We start from the raw sequence: 25,176 nt of genomic DNA, 5'->3' as shown, positions 1-25,176 counted from the left end.
CAATGCGCCAATCACCCCTATTTTTACACGATTCAACCAACATTTGTGTGAATAGTTTGTTTTAAAACGCAATGATGACATCTGACACGGACGTCATGCGTGTCTTGCGACGCCACCGTTTAAGCCACGCCTCTTCCTCGTCTCAGCAGTCAGCAGCACAACCAACATGGCGACGATGGGAAGAAGGAGGAAGAGTTTCTCTCTCTACTTTGTCTACCTCCAGCTTCTGCTACTTGGCGGCGTTTTGTCAGCTCCGACGAATTTGTTATTGGATGGTAAAGTCAAATTCTTGTCACACGACTGCGGTTTTTTTTTGTGTGTGTTTTTTTGTGCGTCTCATCGTGCTAGGTTGCTAGCTGAGCGGGGCTAGCACATCACGCTAGTTTGATGGGGTGATTGACAGCTCACAATTGCGCGATTTTATTGTATTTTGAGTAAATATTACTTATTTTTGTAATTGTATGACATCGTAGGGCGAGCTCGACCGTGTCGTGTTTGGACGTGTCAACTGTCGCGAGATCTTATCTCGATGTGATTTATGCAAAATTTAATTTGCAGCGTTCGTGTTTCTGGGGTAATTTATTATAGCTGCTAACCACAAGTACGTAGTCGTTTTGTTTAACAATCGAATCAATGAGGAAGTGCACCGAATAATATGCGTTTGTTGTTTTATTTGTTTTTTTTCTCTCAAATTTTCACTAAACGCAGCAGAGCTGCTATGTTTTTTTTTTTATTTACTCAACAGCATAGATTAGCAAATGTTATTGATTTGTTGCCTTATTTTATGTTGTCCAACTTTGTGCCAATTTCATGAATACAACAACTCTCCAGTACAGTGTCTCCTCATCCAGTACCTTTCTTTTTTTTTTTGCACTGCAGGAAGTAGCTGGGATATTTATTTAAGCTTAACTGATCTGGTGATAGATTGATTCTTAAAAACATTTCATAGCTGCAGATCTAGTCTGTTGTGTTTTCAGCAGGTAGATTCTGCTGTTTTTGTTTGCGTGTGTGTGTGTGTGTGTGTGTGCGCGCGCCTGTTGCTCAACTGTGTGGAAACAATACCGTATATCAGGCTTCCCCAGTCCGAATCCTTGTGGGCCGGAGTCCTGCAGATTTGAGATGTTTCCGTCGTCCATCACACCTGATTCTAAAGATCAACATCATTATCAGGCTTCTGCTGATCTTGCTGATTATATGAAACTTGGATAATTACATTTATAAACCATTTTGTTTCACCAATGGGAAAAGGGAGCCAGATGTAAAATGTCTGTCATTGCTTCAGTGGCCTCTGTGGGGAAGGAATGGACTTAAGTCAACGAGATTTATTTTGTTTTAAATGTCATTTCGTGTGCCAATTTGGTGCCTGCCTGAGAGACAAACCTACAAAAAAAACATAAATGAAGACATGTGACACTATAATATGGCCATTTTGAACAATAATATCTTTGAGGCAAAATGGCGTGCAAAGGCAGTTGATTAAAAGTTATGTAAAAAAAAGGATTCAATAAAATATATTCGCTACAAAATTAATGTTTTAAGTTGCAACTTGTAACGTAAAATGTATCAGTTAAGAAAATAAATTAAAACTTACAGAAAATATACTAGGCTAAACATATAATAAACCTTAAAGTTAAGTTAAAATGTATGTGTTGTAACATAAAATCTGATAAGTAGAAATTATATATATATATATAGATAGAACTTAAAGCAACACTAAGGAACTTTCAGTTTACGTTGATTATGGCGCCGCCATATAAGTCGGTAACGTTATGCCTGAAGGAAGACCGCGTTTCTCATGAGGACAAGCTCATTGCGTCATTTTTGAGCTCACAACATTCAAATTGACTTCAGTCTTTGCAATGAATTTGGTAAAGGGGGAAGTGACGTATGTCATAAAGCAGTCAGCACATTTGTAGTTTTGTGTGTGACGGTGTTCCTCCTCAAAGCCAGTAAAAATGATACAGACCCCCTCAGGCCATGGCAAAGGTACCATTCAACTAGTTTTAAGTCGATGTTTCATCAGAAGAGTTATGAAAATATTTTATTAAGGTTGAAAAGTTCCTTAGTGATACTTTTAAGACAATTAGTTGGTTAGTTATTTTCCATAATCAAAACATTTAGTGTAATCTATAGCTGTTGTAATGAGACTACACAAATATGTTCTTGTAATTTTAATTAGGCTGGTTGAAAGGTTTGAACAGAATTCATTTTGGAGCAGCTGTGCTGATTGTGCCTTCAAGGAAAGAAAATGCATTCCTGCTGTAGCCTGATTACTAACAGTGTGTCATTGCAGTATGCATGAAGGTTTAGCTTGTGAATACATGTAGTCATGAGGGTTCATCATGCTACAAAGCCCTCCTGTTCACTCTGAATAGATCCTTTTTGCTTCAAATCCCCTGTGAGCTCTTACCTACCGGGCAACGCCTCTACATGAACTGATATTCATTTACAAGGTAAAAAAAATGTATTTAGCAGTCACAAAGTGTCTGAACGGAGGTTTCTAGTCTTAACGACGTGACAGTCGTTGGGGCTCTGAAACGTGAAAAACAAAACAACCACCTCGCTTGGTGTGCTGCGGCCCAAATGTGAACAATTGACTCATTTCATCTTTCTGTTTGTAGATGCGCCCACCGAGGAAGTCAAGAAAAACTTGCCACAAAGTCCTCCTCAGACCACAGTTAGCAAAAGCGCTACTCAGAAAGACACAAAAGTATTGACGACGCAAGACAAAGCCGTGCCGTCGACCCCTCTCAAGATTCTCGGCACCGCGCCTACCCCCAAGATTAACCATGCCCAAACCGAGGCCCCCCAGAACAACCCCGTCCAACCCGACGTCCCCGAAGTCAACGAGCCGAAAGAGATGACGCAAGATGACAGCAAATCTACGGCGGTCATTAAGACCACGCAAGATGACCGCAAATCTACGGCGGTCATGAAGAACACGCAAGATGACAGCAAATCTGCGGCGGTCATGAAGAACATGCAAGATGACAGCAAATCTGCGGCGGTCATGAAGACCACGCAAGATGACAGCAAATCTGCGGTGGTCATCGGCTCCTCGGACACTGATGGCAAGTCAGTACCCGACGAGCCAAAAGCTATCCCACCCCAGGCGACGAACACCACAGAGCCACCGGTCTCGTCTCAAACTCCAGGAGCCGCCGCTAACGCCCACAAAATCGCGGAACCCACCAAAGCCACCGTGGAGGAGACCACCGTCTTTGACGTAAAACCCTCCGAGGCGCAGACGGCAAACCCCCTGCAGGAATTTGAGTCGGACCAGCTGCAGCCCGCCGGGAAAGAATCGACAGCTCGCCCGGACCCGGACGATGACTACGATGGCGGCGAAGATGACGATCAGGACACGTACGCCAACAGCTTGTATCACCTGGAGGACGAGGGTAACGACCGGGACCAGACGGTGATTCGGCTGAAGACGCCCGACGTCAAGGAAGACGTGAACTACAAGATGCCCGGCGTCTACAACACGGACGACGAGGACTCGCACTTTTTCTTCCACCTGGTCATCCTGGCTTTCCTGGTGGCCATTATCTACATCACCTACCACAACAAGAGGAAGGTCAGTGACGTCTTCCCTCTTGTAGCGCGTAATTGGCATTAATCGAAATAGGTTTTAAGATTACAATTCACTTGAGACTAGAGCTGTTAAGATTAATCGACAAGTAATCGATGATCAAATTAATCAACTATTTTATTAAACGAGTATCCGTTCTGAGACATTTTTAATTTAAAATTGTCCAATGCCTCTGATTTCAGCATATCAACAATAATTCTTCACTGATTTCTGTAGTCCTTCATGAAAGAAGACGGACTTAAGAATTGCAAACTTTTTTGGGGATAGGTTAATCAATACTAAAAATATTCGATAGTGACAGCACTACTTGAGACCAAAACATTTCATGGTATTTGGCATTTCCCATCAGATCCTCCTGCTGGTTCAGAGCCGTCGCTGGAAGGAGAGCCTGTGCTCTCGTAACACGGTAGAGTACCACCGGCTGGACCAGAACGTCAACGAGGCCATGCCGTCCCTCAAGATGACGCGCGACTACATCTTTTGAGCCATCGCATTCGGAACTCTTGTTGGGTCGCCTTGTTTGGCCCCGTCTTCTGCCTGCATAGAGAAATTTTGTAATTATCTTTCTTCCATGTTTTCTTTTTTTCGCTAAGTAAATATTTACGGGGTTTATTTGAATATGTTTTGGGTGAGTTTCTGCCTTATCCGCTTTCAGTCAGGGTTTGTTCCATTGGAGTGCAACATTCCAACAAATGAAAAGACACTAATTACTTTTACGCAATCATTATTTTGCTACGTCTCTGCCCCCTACTGGCCAGATGCTGCCGTGCAGGACTCCTGGTTGGCCTCTTTGTTTTATGACTTCGGTGAAGTTCTGTCGATCACCCACGCTCGCTAAATGCACTGTTGCGGCTACCCAAAATGCACCCAGAAATGGATTTTTAGCAAAAGTCATACTCCACTCGCAACTCCACAAACTTCGGGCACAAAGATGAAAATATGGATAAGGAAAATTCACAGTGCAAGTAGAATAGTTTGCGTTATTTTTTTTTCAACATTTTCCTCAATGTTGAAATACTTAAATAATAATGCTTTTTAAATTTTAAAATGCCTTTTACACCACACAAGGACACTGTAGAATCAAACAGGAAATTTGAGTTAAAAATGCAATATCAGTGTAAAAGAACTAGACTGAATAAAAATACAGCTGTAATTTAAAGTAGATAGTACGGAGCCAGGTAACATTAAAATAAAATGCAGTAACTACTGGTATATATTAAAACGCTAAGCTATTAAGAAAATAGATAATTTATAGTAAAAATGATTAAAGTCCACAACTTCTTCGTTTAAAATTGACAAATGACCGACACTTTGTTTTAGCCAAAAAGGTGGGCAAAGAGACTTCTAAAATGGCCGCCTTTCTAACATGCGCAGTATGGCTTGTTGGCGGAGCTACTTCTGTATGATTTTTGGCATAATTACATTGTCCAACTAAAGCATGTAGCTCCACTTTTCATTCAATTTTAAAAATTTATTTTAAAAATGGAATCGTATGTATGCTTTTTTTTGGGCATGTTGGTGTGGCTACTACAAATTTATTTTTGCCTTTTTGCCACAATTGTTTTTGTAAATCACCCTTTTATGGCCTTTTTCGCTCTATTTTTCTCTATAAATATTGTATACAATATGAAGAAGACACTCTTGAGTTGAACAAATAAGCGGATAGTTCCTTTTTGCACTGGAAGAGAAACTGCCATCGCAATCAACTGTAGAATCACTTTTGTTTTTGTCAATAAAGCACAAATGACGTCAATAATTTCAGATCCTGTTGGTAATGTGACATTTATTTTTTCCTTTATTTTTAATTTTTATAAGTAGTACCTTTTAACTCGACTATTTATACTAACTATATAATATACGATTATGCTAATACAGTAACCATTGTGCGCCGGTGTTTGTAAATAAAGGACAATTTAGGCTGACGTCAGGTGGAGGCCATCTTGGTTTTCGCCACATGGGGGAAGTGTTCCTCCATAAATGGACAGGCGAGTGCAGGTGGTTGGCTGACTTCTCGACAGGGAAGTTTTATTCGACAAAACAAACATTTGTAATTAAACACAGACTGGATAATTTTCTTGAAAATTACACTAAAACACGCTTTATTCCTTTGGTTGAAATGAAAATTAGACTTGTCTCTAGGTAGTCAACGATGGCGACTTTTCTTAACCCCATAGCATCCATTTATGTCGTCTTTATATGCGTTTTTTTCCGCACGATATGAACGATAGGCCAAAGAAGAAACCTTGTGACAACGAGAGACGTAACGAGAGGAACATATGGTCGAAAGCGGGACTGAACCAAGGTAAGCTAAGCTATATACATTGTACACTGCAGTTAAATTAGGTGTAGGAATTGACTAATTACATTTCCATGACGTCTTATGGACAGAAAAAATAAAAGGTTATGGTTAGCCAAAATGGGAAGTGTGAACCCTTACGTTGAATTCTGCTTCCTTAGCAACTACTACGTTGAAGGGAGTAGAGTTAAATTTCTTTCTAAATAATGCTCTGTGGGCATCTTGTAGCATCTTTGTGTCAGCTGTCAAATAACTATTTTGAAGTGAGTGAATGTGTGTTCTGTTTTTTGAGGACCGGAATTTGAGACCTATATGATTTAGACAATAATGACATTTTGCCAGTATCTTTGTGCCACGTAAACATGTTTCAGTGAGTTGAGGTGTTTCATTTAGACCAGACTTCTCCAATCCTGGTTCTCAAGGTTTTGGAGTCCTGCGGGTTATGATTTTACCGTCTTTCAACACACCTGATTGTAAAGATGAGGATCGTTAGGCTTCTGCAGAGCTTGCTGATGATCAGGTGTGTTGGAGGACAGAAAAATCTAAAAACTTGCAGGACTCCGCCCCTCGAGGACCACCAGGACTGAGGAACCCCGATTTAGACAAAAATAGTGCTTTGCTGCCATCTTGTGGTATCTAAAGAAAACTATAATCCTTTTTTAAGGCTTGGCATCAATTACTTTAGGATTTTCAATATTCACGCCAAGGCTTGGTTGATATTGTTACATAATATAATTTACATTCTATTTAAGACATTGCCCTCCAGATTACCGATTTTTTTGGGACAGTTTTTCTGTTTCAATAATACTATAGGGCGGAGTATTGTAAAACAGTGCATGTTCTGCCCGTTCATACTTTTATTGTTAATAACATTAAGGGGCTAAAAAAATAAGTTATTTTATTTATATGCATTTTTTTTAAATTAATGGGCTAATTAATCAGTTATCATAATTTTATTCTGCCAAATATCGGAATCGGCTTTAGCCCCCCGGAAAAAAAATCCATATCGGTCGGGCTCTAGTTATTGTTATGAAGTGCATTACTACACAGTGTTATTTTTGTTATCTAAAAGCACATCACAACACGTTTTGTTGATGTTTTTTTTTGGAAGTGTAGAACATCAGTGGCGTTGCCTCCTTCCTGGAATTGGGTTGTGTTCAATTTCCGTTGATCTGCTCTAGTTCTGATACGTCCCAAGACTTTTGTAGTTGAGTGATATTTTGTAGGACTTCTTGAAAATCCATCTTTATCCTTATACAATCTTCCTTCCTTTGCCGACGTTTTGGATGAGCTCTCTGCCGTTTTGTGTCGTTTCTCTCTCTCTCTCCCTTCTATAGTTTGGCCTCCTTGATGGCCTTCCCCTGTCTCGCCGTCACATCATCATCATCAAGCGTCTTGGTATGCCTGTCCGCATCTGTCAATTGCTGCCTTTGATTACCTGAACGTATGCGGCTGTTTTTATTTTTAGCTACCTTTTGCATTTCATCGTCACCAGTCTGCGTCCCGTCGTCATTCGGCGGGAACTGTTTTTATCTTGTTTCCTGCCACAGGGGAGCTTTTGTAGAAAGGGTTCTTAGGCGGCAAGACAGTGATGTCTTTCTTAAATATATTCACATATATTTTTAGGGGGCTGATTTGAAATGCTTCAATAATGCTGAAGCTGCTTTCATACTGTATGTTTATGTTTTTGTTGCCAGAATGACAAAAAAACAACAACAAAAACAAGCCAAAATAAATGAAACTATGTGGAAGGACCAAATAAGCGACGCAAAAATGCAAAAAAAAAAATCATAAAAAAAAAAATGTTTGGCTTGTATGTCCGTGAACTTCACTTGCCTATTAAATTACATTGCAACGTTTTTTTTTGTAAAAAAAAAAAAAAAAAAACGACATTTAATTTCAAGGCCATATCACCTAAGCTTACTGTGGTGTATTAACAACACACTTGGAAACTTCAAAAATTTTGAAAACATGTTCATACGTCTCTTAAAGGTAGCTCATGATGATGTTTTTACTGAATTAAAAAAGCGAGACAAGTTGTGGGTGTCAGGCAGGCATGCAGTCACCTTTTTTTGTACTCGGTGCTGAACTCTTCCCGTCGCCCTTTTAGTCTTGCTTTGATGAGGCCGCCGCCGCCGCCGACACAATGGAGCAGAAGGCGCAGTGGATAAAGCTCGCCGTTGAAAAGAATCACAGGGAAGAAAGAAAAGAAAAGGAAAAGCTGAAAGCGAGTTATTGATGCACAACACCATTTTGAGCCGTGAAATTGGAAACAAACAAGCGGCTTTACAGACGCACAAGTTGTTGCTCACTTGTTTAGCGGGCAAATAAATGTCTCAAGTCGCTTTTGTGTGCTGCCTCTCTACGATTGTGGTGGACAGATTGATCAAAATATTGATACCAATGATACTAGAAATCAAAAAATAGCTAATATTTCTCAAGTCGAAGGTTTAGTAATTTACTATATTGACCTGCATTGCATTCATGCCAACAGTGAATTTGAAATTGATCAATCCTCACACTGGTATTGATATTGATTGATACCAGTGAAATGGTATTGATACTTTTGTCCTCTGGTTTTATCAACTTTAGAGGGATATAATTGTAGTTATTTGCTGTATTCTTACAAGTCAATCATTGCTTAGTTATTTGGTGTTTGATCGATACTGGCCATGATAATGATATCGATTGATACTTTAGTATCTCTTTGGTGGGTTTTTATTAAATATTACTAAATATTTCTTAGAAGTCAAAGCTTTGGTGACAATATTGACCTGGTTCTGGATCAAACAAAAAAAAACTATTCTTTTAAATGAAGTCTTTATAGAGGATTTAAACATTTATTCCAGTTTCATCAAAAACTGGCAAATTTGTCTTTGAATTTAAGGCCTTGGGGAGCTTGAGAAGGTCCTTGTGGTCCTCCATGTTGACGCCACAGCTGTTGCTTGTGGACCACCCCATCTCTGGCCCCTCAAACGGACTGATGCTAATAAGAGTGAACAGCGGATGGAAGGGAGGGCGCTAACAGCTGTGCGCTAACGCTGTTAGAGCCAGATACGTGCTACACAGTGAAGGACAAATTAAAGTAACGGATGGGTTTGAATACGTGCTGGATTCTGTGAAACGTAGAAGCGTCAAGCCAACATGGCCGACTACTTTTTTACAGCGTACAGTTACTTTGCTGGTTTTTGTTCGACCTGTCCCACGGACATGCTTGGCAGAAACCTCACAACTGTAGAATAATTGATTGTCTTAATGCTTTTTTGGAAGTAAAAGAAGCAATGTATAGAAATCTCCATCCATCCATTTTCTTAACCGCTTGTCCTCACAAGGGTCGCGGGGGGTGCTGGAGCCTATCCCAGCTGGCGGGTTACACCCTGAACTGGTTGGCAATGAAATCTCATGTCAGTAATTTGGGAAATGTTTCCAGAAAAGCATACGTCGCCCCCTCTGCGACCGGTAGATTTACGAGCACCTCGATAACTGTTTGTTGTGATGAATGGCCGCCGCTTGACGTCCTGCGGTCGGCTAAAAGGCGAGCAGGAATCACAGGTGGGAAGGACGTGAGGGAGACGCGTTTTCATCTGTTTCTTGAGTGTGTCCACGGGTGAGAGGCAATCGTTCATAACTGGACAAGGCCAAGCACGTCTCCCAACTTGGTGACCTTGTTTAGTTAAACAAAAGGGCCAAAATATTCAAAAGAGCTCCCAGTATGATGCTGCCTGTCAACTAACCAGAACAAGAAACACTCGTTTTGATTGATTGCGCCAATTAAACTTTACATTCCAACCCGAGAAACTGTATACCGTTTTTTTATACACTAAAACAAAGCGACAAACGAACTATAAAAAAAAAAAGTAGCTAACAGTCTAATGAAAGATCAAGCTAATAAATGAGAAGAATGTCGTACAATCCAAAGATTGAGTTAACACATCTAGAATGTAACAAACAGGTAAAAGATTAAATGAGCTAACTTCAAGTTCAAATGAACCAAAGATCACACTGGCAAATGAAAAGAATGGAAAAATGTGCGACGGACAAACTTAAAAAACTGAAAGAACGACTGAAATATCAAACTAGCCAATAAGTGGAAGATTTAAAAAGCAAACTACAAACGGAGCAAACAAAAAAATGTAACTAGCTAGCTACAAATTCAAACAAACGAAAGATCAAATGAACAAACTCTCAAAATATCAAACTCATGATCTAACAAATGAAAAAAGGAATATGACCAAATAACTACACTAATAACAATGACCACAAAATATCAAACAAAATAACCATTGAATTAATTAACAGCTGAATAATGACAAACAAAAACTCAAAAATTGGAACAAATAAAGATCTATATACACACAGTAAAAAGAAAATGAAACTGAAGAACAAACTAAATGCCAAAACAAAAGATCAAACTAGAGTTGGAAAATATTAAAGATCAAAATAAAAACATACTTGTCACGGTGCGGTCACGGAGCGGCGTGTGAGGTGGAGGACCCAAAATGCAGGGAGGCAGGAGAACCACAGCAGGAGTGCAGGCGAGACTGGCGTGCTTTATTTTACAACAAAACACTAACCAGGGTACTGGTTAATGCTAAATAAACAAGGAACTGAAAAGATACCAAATCAAAGTGACAGCCAAGACTCCGGGGTTGACCGTGACAAACGGCAATGATCCCACACGACTGATCACCACCCGGGAATGAAATACACCCACACTAATTGGGCAACTAGCCACACCTGGGGCCAGGCACAAGTGGTTGAGGGCCCGGATTGGTCAACCCGCGGAAGGGCGGGAACCCACTCAGGGCCCTCAACCAAAAGCCAGATCTTCCCAGACATGACAATACTAAGCAGGTAGTTGACCACAAAGGTTATGAATATGACAAATGTGCGAAACGGGATTTAAAACGAGGACGCTAGCTGAAGTCGTCTCGCTCCTTTGCATTATTTTGGGGCAGATATCCCTCACATTATCTTCGGACACAGTCGACTTAAAAAAAAAAAAAGGCCAAATCCTGTGTGGCAGGAAGCTTTTTTTTTATTCGGAAGCTCCCCCCCCCCCCCCCCCCCCCGCCAGCCGTTTTTGCGCTTGTGACATTTACGAGATTACGTTGATCTATGGCAAGCAAATCGCGACATTCGCCAAGCTCTGCGCTTGTCTGGGTAATTCCGTCTTTTCCGTCTTGTGCGCGCTGCCTACCTGCCTGCTTGACGCTGACACGCTTCCTTCGCAGTTGAGGACAGATAGCATGCCGTGGCGAGCTAACGCGGCTAACGGGATTAACACTTTGGGAGTGCAGGTGGGCTAAAACGGCATCCATGACGGGGGGAGTGTGCTGCTCTTTTTACATATAAAAAAAACAAACATGCAATGACTTTGACTCCTCTCTATATTATTGTTGTTCCGGGTATAAATTCCACTAAATGTTCATGTGCTGATGTTTGTTGGACTGCTGCTTGGGGTTGACAAACAGGCTTCCAGTGACGCACAGCTTCATTAATTGGATCCGTTCCGCTGGCGCGTTGGCTGATAAGACGGCGTCTGCTACCACAGAAACATTTTTTTCCCCCTGGTGCTGGCTTGGAGAATATTCCCTGGAAGACACATGCACCACCATGACTGATGATGGATGCAGAGATTAAAAAAACATACTAGGAATTAAAGCAGTTTGAATTGGAGGGAGGGAAAAGTCATTCGAGACGAGTCACTGTATTTTGTATCACATTCTTCTTCTTCTACTACAAATTGTGCAGCCAAAATACAGTAAATATGAAGACGGCTTACTGGACAGTTCATTAGGTACTCATCCACTAACTCTACTACTACCATCACCACATTAGTTTTACTATCAATACATCATTAATACAATGAATTAACATTCGCTAGCTTCAAAAACGTTCGTCTCAGTGGGATCGGGCTTTATAGTTCTATTAATATTACTGTTTCCACTACAATTACTATTTTGACTACTTTTACTTCAACTACTACTTCTATTTCCTTTAACTGTTTTTACTGCAGCTATTACTGCGACCATTACTAATACTAGAACTACTACGAATTATACTACTACGATGAGCAACAGTAGTAGTCATAGACTGTTGTATAATTATTAGTAAGACAATAGTCTTGCTATAGTCGTAATATTGTAAACTGACATCTGTTTCTTTCTAATATTTTTCCCGAAGGTACCCATTGACCAACATTTTAAAAACAGTGTCCTCGATGCAGAATAATCAACATAAACAATCTTCTAGTTAAGTTAGTGTTTCAATAAAACAATATATATATATATATATATATATATATATATATATATATTTATTAATCATAATCATATTTTTTCCTCTAGCAAAGCCGCAGACACCCGATTGGTACGATTTGGCTAGAATAAATTCTGTTTAAGAAAAAAAAAAATCAGCAGCAGCAGAGTGAGTATTGCGTGCACATTCCCGTGGACATCAAGCTCATATTTCTTCCCCTCCCCAATCCGTGCATTCAATCATAGGGCCGCATTGATGTTGATGTTAAATATTGAAGCCACATCCATATTTCACGTCGGCGCAAGTGGGGTCGGAGGTCGGCGGGACAAAACATTGGCGCTGGAATTGCGCCCAGAGTTAATCTCCCTTCGCCTGCGAGAGGTCGCCACCTCCCATAATGCGGCCCGCCAAGTCGCGCCACAAATACTAATGGCGTCATCATCATCATGAGAAAATTAAAATGTTAAAAAAAAAAAAAGGAAACACTTCTTTGCTCATGTGATTATTTCACACTGTGAAGGCTTTTAACTAGAGCTGTCAAAATTAATCGATTAATGACAAGTAATTGATTATCAAATTAATGAACAACTATTTTAATAATCAAGTAATCGTTTGGAGCCATTTTTAAATTTTAAATGGTCCAAATCCTCTGATTTCAACATATCAACAGTAATTGTTCACTGATTTCTGTAGCCCTTTATGAAAGAAGACTGCTTATCTTCTGTGTTTAATTTAAATAAGACATTAGCAAACATCTGTTTTCAATTTGGAAAACAATAACCGAACTGGTAACATAGTACAACATCAGTCCCCCCTTTTTTTTTTAGTCACTATATGAATATGAAGTACGAAATAAACACCAATCACTGGTTGATTAAACAGTAATCAGGGAAAAAATGCTTTTGTAATACACTTTAATGCAAAATCCAAACGAATCCGATTAGCCGATTAATCGATTGAATAATTGATAGATTAATCGATTCTAAAAAAACTGCTACTTCTTCTATAATACTACTGCTACTACAACAACCACTTATACCTAAAGTTCTGTGCATAACTATCCCCAAACTATTTCTACTGCGTCATGTAATGAGGTCTTTTAATTGACAATTATCATATTTTTGTCGGAGGTTGACAGGAGCGTCTGTTGAGGGAGGTGGTGATTGGTCTCAACTTGCCCCACAAAACATCGCTTGCCTTAAATGTGGATAAAGCACTCTCTACTGTCACTGTCACTCCACCAGCTCACGTCTAATTTGCAGTTATCGTCTCGCAACATGGCGGAATTATTCGTGCAGACGCCCTCACTTTGCCTTGCCTCACTCGGGCTCGGAAAATGAACTGGGAGGCGAGTAATAAAGTCAGAAGAGGGAGTGAACAGGCGACAATGGGGAGAGGCGGTTCCGAATTAGCGGAGCCTTCACCGGGCGTCTGTCGGCTCGGACTTGCTCTCGTCTTTCTTGCCGAGCGCCGCCCGCCCGTAAAACACGTGAATATTCATATGCCTGGTTGGCGGGCCCCGCAGATGGAAGGAACAGATGCTCGTTACGGCAAAGTGTCACTTTCACTGGAGAATTTGCTTAGGTGACAAAGCAAATAAAAGTTATACGGGACGATGGAGTGTCGCAAAGACGACTGGCTGAGATGCAGCAAAAACTAAAATAAATGAATAAATAATATATATATATATATATATATATATATATATATATATATATATATATATAGCAGGACCACTTAAATGCACTTATGCGAGAGTCGAGAGAGGTGGAGCAATATGCCACAGTGTAGGATAGAATGAATTTCCACATATATAACGTAAACTTTCGAGATATGTTGATTTTTTTTTTTTTAAGTTCAAGTGATTGACCGGTCCATAAGCAACTGCCGGCGGACAAGTCACCTAACACCACCAGAGTAAGGCAGGAAAAGGAGTGCCAGGACAAAATGGCCGTTCATTTGCTTTTACAACACAAGTGTCGGACGAAACGGCTGCGGACGGCGGATGAAAGCGGCTCTTAAAGAGCGTGTCGTCGTCTCGTTTGCGTTTCCCGGAGGACGCCCGCCTATTTGATGCTCTTTTTTTAGTCGCCATGATTGGAGATCGGTGCACTGATTAGAAGCGTGTGTGCGTTGCGTCCTTCAAGTTGGACGGCAGACGACGGGGCGTTCGGTCTTTTAATAGCAACGTCATGATGATCAATAGAGCCCGGATGGCGTGGCTATTAAAAGACGCTAATATGCCATCACACTTTGATGCGGACAGCTTTTTATCAGCTCGCGGCGTACTTCACCATCAGTACCAGAAACGTGTGTTTGCTTATTACTTAAGGACACATGCTTGAAATGAAACAGGAAGTCGGCCATTTTGGTTTAAAGGAGCCATTTGGGCCAAATTCCAGGGCAAATTTGGATGCAGGCGTGCAACTTTTGAAGACGTCGTCATTTGAAGAATTCTTCATTTCTTTCAGTGCTTTTTTTCCTCATGAGCTGACATTGGCAGTGTGACGCCAAGTGAACTTTTCGAACCACTTTTACATCATAAAGGTTTTTTTCCCCCACTCTTTTCACATTCTCCGACTCAGCTTGAGGTGAGTTGATGTGAAGACTTCTGATGACCCGTCAGATCGTCGCCTTGAAAAAGATGCAAGAAGAAGTTCCAACAAAAAAGCAAAGGAGTAACATTCCGCTCATGCAAATATGGCAGAAAAAGCAGGATAAAAAAAGGTAGCGATGCGCCGCTGTCCTATTCCCACGTGCGCTCAATTGATCCTCCCGCTAAATGGCCCGCGGCGTCGGGAGCGCACCGCCTCGCTCTCCCGGCCGGGCTCCTTTTGTGCCGGACCGCCACCTGAAGATAACAAAAACGCTCGGAGGCCCCAATTTGACCTTCAAGAAAAACATCCTTGTATCTCATCTTAACTTTTCCACCCCGCTTCATTCTTCTGGCGCGGATCTGAAATTCACTCGGCCGAGCAATCCTTTTGTGCCGCCCTGATGGAGAGGCGGCGTCCCAACAAAGGCAGCCCGTCTAAAACAAACAACGTCCTTTTGTGCCACGCAAGATGAGGACGAGAACGAGGAGGGGTATGTTTAGTTACTACTTAGGAAGCAGGGATCACAAATGACGGCTACTGCCACCATTTAAGTAACCCCAACTGCAATTCAGGTTCTCCAGTAGGCTTTTCCTGACATTTTTTTCCCTTTCTATTAAGATTTTGTGCCAATATGAACTGCTATGAGGCCCATTTAATATGAGTGGAAAGGAGTGAGTTTTGGGGTGGTTCATTTTTGAATCCTCAAGAAGACATGCGGCAGACAAAAAAAACACAGAAAGTAAGCCATGGTGGGTTTGAAGTGGCCACTTTAGAATAAATGTTTTGAAAATTCAGCCAAGAAGCCGGCTTCACATGAGATTTGGTAGCCGCGTCTATCCCACATAAAAGTCTCCATAAGCCGTGCCAAAAACAACACAGGAAGTCAGCCATTTTGGTTTGAAGTAGCCAGGATCTTGTTCTCCATAAAGGAAAAATATATTGAAAAATTCAGCCCCTATAGCAAGATTCTCTTAGCAACATGACATTTAGTAGACATGTATATCATGAGGAGAGCCATAAAAAAGTCAAGAAGCCGTGCCTGAAAAGAAACTGGAAGTGCGGCATTTTGTTTTGAAGCATCTATTTTAGGTGCCATTTACCCAGCGTTTCTTTAAGGACAAACTCATTTAAGAGATATTATCTGATTGTGAGACAATATACAGTACTATAATTCTAAAGGTTGGCAATGGTTTCGTCTTTGTGTGTGGATGTGAATGATGAAGTGATTATTCGCCCTAAAACAGCCCTGGATAAACTCCACAAGGTCACGAAACGTCTTGCGTGCGATACAAAGCAAAAAAGCAGCAGGCATCAAAGGTTGTTTCAAATGCAAACGCTGACTTGCTAATTGCTTGTTGCCTCCCCCCCGTCAAAAGTAAGAGCGCTTCAACGGAATGAGCCGACAAACCTTGGCAGACGTTCGTTTCTGGGCCAACAGGACAAATGTAAGTGGGAGACGAGGGGTGAAAGTTTCCCGGGTTCCCCTTCCTTTCATCTAATGAGCAGGTCAGACCTTTCGCAAGGTGACTTTGAGTCATCACCGTAGGACTCCTTCTGTTATTTTCCCTCTCTTTATTTGGGGTTATTTCTTTCGAGAGAGGAACTTCTCCAAAAAGAACATTTACACACCCTATATTTATATTAGTTTTCTATTTATTCTATTTTCAAAATGTTTTCAAACTTTACTGCCGTGCTGTGTTTACACGTGATGACCAAAACTCAAACATTTTTTGAAGTTAGCTAGTCTAGTATACGAGGTTCAAAATGTGTTAGCAAATGCACAGAATTTCAAAGTTTGCCTTTGAAATACGCGTAAAAATGGCCAAATGACCCCTAAAATTGTCGTTTCAAACCAAAATGCAGATTTCCTGTTTCTTTTCCGGTATAGGTTCTTTAGACTTTTTTTGTAGGTCTGCTCATGATAGACCTGCCTACCATATTTTATTATTCCCCCACTTGAGTAGAGGTTTGTTATATAGATTTAAAGTCTCCGCTCATCCTGGTGTACAACTTGTCAATGAACTGCTCAACTCCCCCCCGATTCCCCCCGACTATTGATCCAACAACAGCCTGTAGCGCCCCCTCGGCCCGCCTGTCTTTTATTCAAAGGACCTCTATAAAGAATCTACATCTCATCTTAATTGGATATTGAAGTCCATTAATTAAAACATTATCTCTGGCAAAACAGTCTGACCACTTAATCAATGCGGATGAAAGGATGCTGTCGCCCGAGAGCGACGACAGTTCAACAAACACACGCGCGCACACAAAACACGCACAGGCTGGAGTGCGTCCAATTGAGCTGTTTAAGAGGATTTTTTTTTTTTTTTTATTGCTGCCCCCAGCACAAAATCGATCAACTTTCAAGTGCCGCTTTCTTTTTGAATGTCATCAGACGAGCAGCATGGACACACTGAAAAAGACAGGCGGTTGTCAGCTAGGGTGTGAAGTCGATCCCAAATGGCAGACCACCTGTCTGTTTTCGGGATCGGCTTCTTGAGACTTTTTTTGTGGCTCTACTCATGGTAGACTTGCATACCAAAGCTCTTTGATAAGGGAAACGGGCTTTTCTAGAAGACTTAATGTTTAGAGCAAATCAGACTCTAAAACGTACACTTCAAAGCAAAATGGATGACTTCCTGTTTCTTTTAAGGTTGTGGCTTTTTGTGATGTTTTTGTGGGTGATATGATATCCAGGCCTACCAAATGTCATGCTAAATAAAACTGGTTTTGAGGGTTGCATTTGCGCAAAAATATTTCATATTTTAAAACAAGTCAGACCTTAAAACAATAATGAACCAAAATGGCTTGTTGCCTTTCAGGGTGTAGCTTCTTCTGACTTTTTTTTGTGGTTCTACTCATGACGAAATTTCATGTTGCTAAATAACACTCTCTTTGGTGACGGAATTTTGATAAAGATTTCATGCGCCATGGCAAGCCAGACCATAAAATGGTCGCTTCAAACTAAAATGACAAAATTTTTGTGACTTTTTATGTAAGTATGGCTTCTTGAGCCTTTTTTGTGGGTCTACCAAGTATCAGGTATCGTTGCTTCATAAAACTGCCTTTAGAGGGTCAAACGTTCACAAAGATTTCATGTTTTATGAAAGTCAGACTTTAAAATGCTTTCTTCAAACCAAACGGCTGACTTCTTGTGTCTTTTTCGGGCATGGCTTCTTGAGACTTTTTTGTGGGTTTACTTAAAATGGACATGCCTACCAAATTTCATGTCACCAAGTGAAACTGGCTTTGGGAGTTAGTGGGACACCCTCGATTCTTTTGGACTCTACTGACCTGCTACTGCAAATTGAAGTTTGCAAAAGGTTTGGTGTGCTTGTTGGGCACATCTAAAAAAAAAAAAGAACCCACAGAAGGCGACGGCAGATCAATTAATCAAATATTCCTGTGGGTTATCCCCAACTTTAGCAGATGCGTTTTTGGAAGCACCTGCAGCTTTTTTTCGGGTCTCTGCAGTCCTGACTCCAGAATGCGGAGCAGCCTAATTGCACGCCAGCCGCCTTCAAATATTTGCTTTTATTAATCTATAATTCATCTCCTCAACAAAAGCTACCATCTGCTCCCGATCCAAATATGGATTTGTGCATCTGCGCCCGGGCCAGTGATTAAGATGAATGTCGCGTGTTGCGCAATCGCACAATGGCTTGTTGGGTTCAGAAGCACCGCTGGATGGCGCTGTTTTCGTACTCGATACAGAGCAGAAATGAATACAATGAGAAAGAAGAAAATTCTTAGAATAGTAGAAAACACACCAACCCCACACAGAAAGCTTGGTGCCAAGATTCCAGAACCCACAATCTCTGCACTGTAGTCCTTACTTACTTACTTATAAAGCTGCGGCAAATCAAATTCACCCCCCCCCCCCCCCATTTTTGTCTTTTTGTCTTCAGGTTAAAGCAAGGAGACACAAAGTGCACAAAAACGTTGCAGCGGCGCTGACGGGAATGCAGTCGTCAGAAAAAACAAATTTGAAAACATCAAAGGAGGGCAAATATCGTAAAAAGGCCCCAAAGGTATGACTTTGCTTTATTTTATTTATGAACACACACACACACACACACACACACACACACACACACACACGCAAGTTTGAACCTCGTCTGATGCCGGGTAGCCAATTAGATCACTTTATGTCGCAATGCACGTGCGCGCACAGGCTACTAATCATATGTAAAGATTGTATTTAATTCATCATGTTTAGCAGCGTGGCGGTTCAATCCATTTGCTGTGAGCTACACATTCAAGACCCTGGAGACACGCATGCACACACGCGCACACACATACGCACACGCACGCACACGCACGCAACTTTCATAAAAGCGGCTATAATACGTCGAGGTTTTCATCTCATCCGAGGACGCCGTCACAAACCAAGTGTTGAGGGGTGTCTGAATACTTTTGTAATTATAATAAAATAAAGTTCAACTGAAAAAACAAAAACAAAATTCATTATAAATCAATGCACTAAAATGAAGAAAACTTCCTACCTAAGTCAGACTAAAATAGATAAAAGTATAAACGAAAGATAAATCAATAAATCTGTTTATAGTTTGTCATCAAAATGCATTTTATTGTAAGTGAATATATTAAATAAACACAAATAGAGACAAATGCAAAATAAATCAGAAATACATTCAACATGTCAAAAGAGCTCCAAGGACAGTTTAATAGTAAAGATTTTGTTTGTTGCTTTCAGGTCCATACCCTTCTTGTATTATTGTTCTTCTTATTATTATATTTTTTATTATGGTCTTGTTTACGCGAAGGCGAACCCCCTCCTGAGGCGACAGCGTGAATTATGAGCGGCCTCTGCACAAACATTTAATTAATTTCATCTCATAAACGCTCTCTCTTCTTATCTTTGTCTCGCCTTCTTCTCTTTTTTTCCCCTGCGTATTTGTCGGCCTCCCGTGTTTAATTTGCTCCCTTATCACTTTCTCGTTAAAGCTCACCCAGTGCAACCGCGGCCACCCTTAGCCCCCCCCCCTTTTTTTTGGACACCGTTAAATTAGCACCAAAAACATTCGGCTGTAAGAACAAGTAATTTGGCATCTTGTTTACACTTCAGGCATTATTTAACATGATATTTCACCTCCCAGCAATAAGAAATAACAGGATTTGTGTTGCAGTGACACAAGTGGTGACATGAGGAAGCAGCAGGTGGTCTGCAATGTTCAACTTTTGATTTTGTTTAAATGTATGGTCTGTGTTCTTTAATTTTATTTCAAATATCTATTTTTTTTAATTACAACAAACAAATATTACAATAAAGTTGATACACAATAATTGCTCTTGAATGTAATCATCGATATAACCCACAATGCTTTGCGTGGACGCTCATGCGCACAACGGCTCCCTGCTGCTCGTCACGGAGAGTCAAACAAACGCACGACCGTTTACTCAAGCTTCACTTAGAACACATCACAGTGTAAGCACTGCCCGCAGTAGTCACAACCAACCAATAAAATCACAGTCGTTACAGTAATTGACTGTTTTTGGCCACGATCGATTGCGTCCTCACTACATTCGTTCTCGTACTCTCGCGACTGGTGCATAAATGAAACTCCGCGTTTGATATCCATGTCATTTATCGTTCATGAAATCTTGATCAATTTTCACAGATTGGATTTAGACCACTTATTGCGCCACGATTTTTGTAATCCCAGTTTGAATCTTTTCTTCCAGGCAACCTCGATGATTTTAACTGGGATCCAACCTATGAGATTGAAGATGGTGAGTTCCTCCGTTGTGGATAATAGTGTAAGCAATATAACGTGTGTCAGTGTTGTCATTTTGTGTGTATCCTCATGACGAGTTTGTAACACACACTCAGCTCCCACTTCCTGTCCCGTCTTCAGGCCATGCTCTCATTTACTTCTCTATTAACCCTCGGCCATCCCGCCACTTTCGTCGTGACTCGCTGCCCTCCTTTAAAAAAAATAAAAACGGTTTAGACCGACGTTCCTTTAAGCACCTCCTCCAAACAGAAAAAGGAAGAAAATCAGCCAAAGTAGGATTCAATTTGGCCTTCAAGGAGAAGGAAGTGATGTAAAAACATGAACACATTGGTTGTTGTTGGTTCTTTTTGATGTGCGTGCACTTAATCACAAGCTGCCATCAAGTAGACAAACTTGGAAAACAGCACTTAAATACGTAAAACTATTAAAAAATAGGACTAAAAAAACAGACAATGAAAGTATATTAGCCGCAACATTGTTATGATTGTTACTGAAAGGTCTTACTATTACCTCCTCCAAGGCGGTAGTAGGGGGCGCCATCCATCCATCCATCGTGTATTGTGTGTACTCATGTTTGTCCTTGTACACACTCCCCCCCCCCCCCCTTTGGGATTGAGCCGCGCAGCCCAAATTCAAGCCATCCCTCCATTGTCACCTTTATTATGACTCAATCAATGCACCGCTCCACTTTGACAAGCATCTACATGCACACTCACACAACCCGCACGCACACACAACCCGCACACACACACACACACACACGCTCAGGCAGCGCCGCGTATGATATTGACCAGCAGATAAGGCTTAGCCCATTCAATCAGGCTCAGGAGATTGGAGCAGCCAGCTTGAACGCTGGAGCTCATCCAGCATCCAGCATGGCCACTCCGGCAATGGCGACATTAATGAAGAGCATGCACTTGTGCACACACACACATACTTAGGTGGAACACGATGCAGCACATATCTGCAGCTATCTATCTATCTATCTATCTAAGTTAAATGTTTGTTTTTCTTTGTTTTTGTTATGAAATAGTTTTTATTTTTGGTATGATTCCCCACCTTTCTATGGACGGTGCCCTAATTTATCAGGCGGTGTTTTAAGGAGAAGTTGAATGTGACAAATGAAAACTCAGCGGCTGATATAGTAAATGTCACACGAGACTCATTGTTGACTTATCACGTCCTCTTAAAGGACCACCGCAGGGGGACGCGACAGGGTTGGACAGCCATTAATCTCCCCTTGCGGAAAATCACTTCTTATCAGTCAGCCCGTGCGTCTTCTTCCCCGAGATGCCGCATACGGCGCACGCTCATATGCATTATGAATGAACGAGGATGCTGCCTCGCGCGGCGGCAATGGCGGGCGGGCGGGGGGGGAAAAAAAGGTCACCTGCTCGGCGGCGGTCCGACAAAGTGCCGACTCAGGGAGAAACAACGGAGACCTTTCAGTCACCGTAAAAAGGAACCTTTGCTTTATGGCACACGACGTGGCACACGACGTGGCACTCGATGGAGCGTCAATCAAAAGCGGCCGCTAGCCTGTTCACGCCTAGCTAGCTGGCTAGGAGCTAGCGTGAATAGTTAGCAGAGCTGTCTTCTGTACATTTTCTCTGTGTGTTTTTGTCAAATATCCCAAATAGATGTACTAAGATGGCAGAAATGCAAAATGATCCATGTTTATTTGATTTCAAGGAAGGATCATGTTATAAGGTACGACAAGTTAGTATGAAGCATATGTAATTGGCTCATCTTCTTCATTTGATTTACACATGTGGCGTACAGTAGTTCATTTGGACCCGTCTCCACACTCGCTAAATAATTCATGGTGCGTTTCATTTCCACTTGGACTGACGTTAAGGTGTGACCCACTTAAAGATCTCGGCAGAAACACATTTGCGCTCTGAATATGGATACCGCTTACATTGCTTAAAACTGTAATAAGCTCCTTGTCAGGTTGGTTTAGAACTGCAAGTCATCTTGTTCTTTAATGTTTTTTTTTCTTTGAGGAGCTGGAATGGGTTAAAAGCATTTCAATTCATTTCAATGGGGAACATTGATTTGTGTGTATTTGTTGCTAATATATTTTCAAGCTAAGCTAAATTGCTACATACACTAAATAGTTGTTGGGTAAATTTGGCCGCTCTGTTTTTGGTTAATTTGACGATGTCATTTTTAAAAAGTAAAAAAAAAAATGAAACGATAATCTGAAAATTGCAGTTTCTGCACAGTTGTAAGCAAGAAAGGAAAAATGACCCCACAAAAAGCGAGTAGATAACATGCTACAATGAAGCATTTTATCGCGTCTGCAGATTTAAACGCGCCTCCTCCTGTTTTCGTCGCAACTCATACAAACGAGTTTTCAATCACGACAACCGCCCCAGATAAACACGCCGTTGTTACCATTGCGCTGACTGCTCTTTCCTCAGAAAATGCGATTAGAATAGACCCGAGGTTTGCAGGCGCCCATGGCGCCATCTCTTACTATTACTTTTTGCAATTACTGATACAAAGATGACAGAACTGTACCATTTCACAGTCAATGGCATATAACAGTCGGACTGGACTGACTGGACTGTACCATTTGCATTGTTGGAGTGTTCTGTTGTGATTCAATTGGCAAACCAAGAAAATCATTTAAACAACAACATCAAGCATTCAACATAAGTTGAACAAAATTCCAAGAATTCTTTGTTTGCTAGCTCGTGGGCTAGCGGCAATAATAGACTATACACATTGATGGCTTTTGACTTCAATGACAAACAAAATGGATTTTTCCAACAAAAGAGGAGGGGGATCAACATCTATTGCTCCATGTTTGTTGTCTTTGTTCATTTGTTAGCTAGCTAGTGTAAAAAAAAAATGTGGGGCCGTGTTATTGTTTGCTAGCTATTCTTGGTTATTGACCGGGACTGTACCATTCATATTCTGGGGCAGGCTCTGTGTGTATTATTTGCCTTATTAAATGATTTTCAAACCCCTAACGTAAACCATGTTCTGGTTTCCATTTCATTGAAAAATTTCTACATTTGAAGAATGAATCCGTTAAAATGGAGGATACTGATGAACTGGTTAGCACCTACAGTATTAAACTCAACTTGTGAAGTCATTAAAAGTGAAGGCTTTCTACTGGGAAATTTAGTTCTCCACTCTCTAATTAACCTTTAGGAGACGCGTCGTCGGTCAAACGCCTTCCCATCCCGTTTTACGCTCTCCCATTGATCCGTCGGATTCTCTCTCCCGGCTAATAACATCTCCGGCCCGAGGTTCATCCGCTAGGATCTTGGCTTTCATCCCACCTCTCTCTGTATTCCTTTTCTTTGCGCTATCAGGAGTTTTCGAATGCTTTGCTCGCTTATGGTCACAGAGAAGCTGGAGCTTTTCCAAACAGACTTTGGGCGCGAGGTGGGTTACACCTCGGACTGGTCACAGTTATACGTCATTCCACTAGTTTTTCACAACTTCGGATGAGTAAAAGTCCAAACCTGCTGGCCAGCGAATCTTTCAGGTTGCAAAGCTCCTTATGTAAACCTTTCAAAATCACATATAATCAGCATTTTGTTGACTTTAGAGGCGTATTTAAATAAATGCAACAGTTTGACTTTTTCAGGTAGAGAAACTCCTTAAGGTTCCATCCAGGAAATATGTTTTTCCCAAATAAAAGCCTTCCCGCGCGCTTAGTGGAAGCCTTCCATTTATTCACATGAACCACTGCCAAGGAGCCCCCCGTGGCACCGGGGGAGAGAGTGTGTCAATGCGTTACAGGTGGCGTACACCTGAAGCATCTCTTTGAAGCGAGGCGCCGCTAATCGGAGAAGAGCCGATGTCGCCCGCGGCTTCACCTTCACCTTGACACGCACGCACACACACACGGACACACACAAAATTGAGTGATGGAACAGCTCGGGGTGGGAACACAAGGAGCGGAGGTAATGCTGTCCTCTGTGGAATTGCTAGCATTGACCCACTTGGGAAAATGCTATTCATGAGCTCAAATGGTAGAAATAATAAATCATGCTAAACTGGATATCGCAAAAATGAGCTCCTCCTACGGATAGAGATGTCAAACGTAAACACACATGCTAATGCTAGCATAACCTGTTGCAACACCTTAGTGCTGGATGCTACCAGGGTTACTTTAAAAACGAAGGAATGAAATAACTACAACTAAAATTGAAAAAAAAGTATAGTAAAGTATAAATGAAGAGGCTTTTTTACAGTTTACAAAACTAAAACTAGTTTTTGCGAAAAGGTTTTTCTTTCTTTCTTTCAAAGATGGTTATTTTCTAGTATACTGTAGATAAAATTGACATTTTGCCTTTATCATGGGTAGATTGGAGCTTTTCCATTGGGTTGGCCACTTCTGTGCAATAACTAAAATCAATATTTTCCAATGTGTGAATCAATGAAGAACAGGCCAAATGTAAACTTTCCATTGTGTCGTATTTGAAATGGACATTTTTCATTCTGTCATACTTTTAGTATGATTTCTTACTAAATCCCCTGCGGCGTCGCTGTCATTTTCCATCTGCATGTGGTGGAACGAACGTCAGTTGCTGTTAGCGTCGGGTTAGCAATTAGCGTCATTGCGACAAGAGGCCTGTGGTCGCATACACAAGGAGCTTTGGTTGAGCCAGCAGCGGTGTTTGTGGTCTCCCGCCGTGCAACATGCTT

General features: G+C 41.2%; 2 protein-coding genes and 2 long non-coding RNA genes across 4 annotated transcripts in view; 2 read left to right on the top strand and 2 right to left on the bottom strand.

The window, feature by feature from the left end:
- The first annotated feature begins 106 nt into the window (after positions 1–106).
- On the top strand, positions 107–5,356 carry c16h5orf15 (chromosome 16 C5orf15 homolog). Its single transcript, XM_077547358.1, has 3 exons — positions 107–275; positions 2,622–3,580; positions 3,945–5,356. Exons 1-3 carry the CDS (start codon positions 167–169, stop codon positions 4,077–4,079), a joined length of 1,203 nt encoding a protein of 400 aa, XP_077403484.1. The 5' UTR covers positions 107–166; the 3' UTR covers positions 4,080–5,356.
- Positions 269–10,565, bottom strand: LOC144036600 (uncharacterized). Its single transcript, XR_013288684.1, has 4 exons — positions 10,344–10,565; positions 7,958–8,064; positions 1,214–1,288; positions 269–1,147 (listed from the first exon to the last, which is right to left on the bottom strand). It is a non-coding gene; the product is annotated as an uncharacterized LOC144036600 (long non-coding RNA).
- The window catches only part of fstl4 (follistatin-like 4), a 120,618-nt gene continuing 101,151 nt past the window's right edge, over positions 5,710–25,176 (top strand). The window contains exons 1-3 of the mRNA XM_077547344.1: positions 5,710–5,897; positions 18,658–18,780; positions 20,453–20,500. The gene's annotated coding sequence lies outside the window, so the exon portion shown is untranslated. The remainder of the gene's footprint in view (positions 5,898–18,657; positions 18,781–20,452; positions 20,501–25,176) is intronic.
- The window catches only part of LOC144036599 (uncharacterized), a 129,186-nt gene continuing 115,005 nt past the window's right edge, over positions 10,996–25,176 (bottom strand). The window contains exon 4 of the long non-coding RNA XR_013288681.1: positions 10,996–11,486. This is a non-coding gene — a long non-coding RNA (uncharacterized LOC144036599). The remainder of the gene's footprint in view (positions 11,487–25,176) is intronic.

The sequence above is a fragment of the Vanacampus margaritifer genome, chromosome 16 (assembly GCF_051991255.1).
Source record: "Vanacampus margaritifer isolate UIUO_Vmar chromosome 16, RoL_Vmar_1.0, whole genome shotgun sequence".
Classification (NCBI taxonomy): Eukaryota; Metazoa; Chordata; class Actinopteri; order Syngnathiformes; family Syngnathidae; genus Vanacampus; species Vanacampus margaritifer.
Note: the sequence above shows the minus strand (reverse complement) of the source record. Positions and strands in the feature narration are given on the sequence as shown.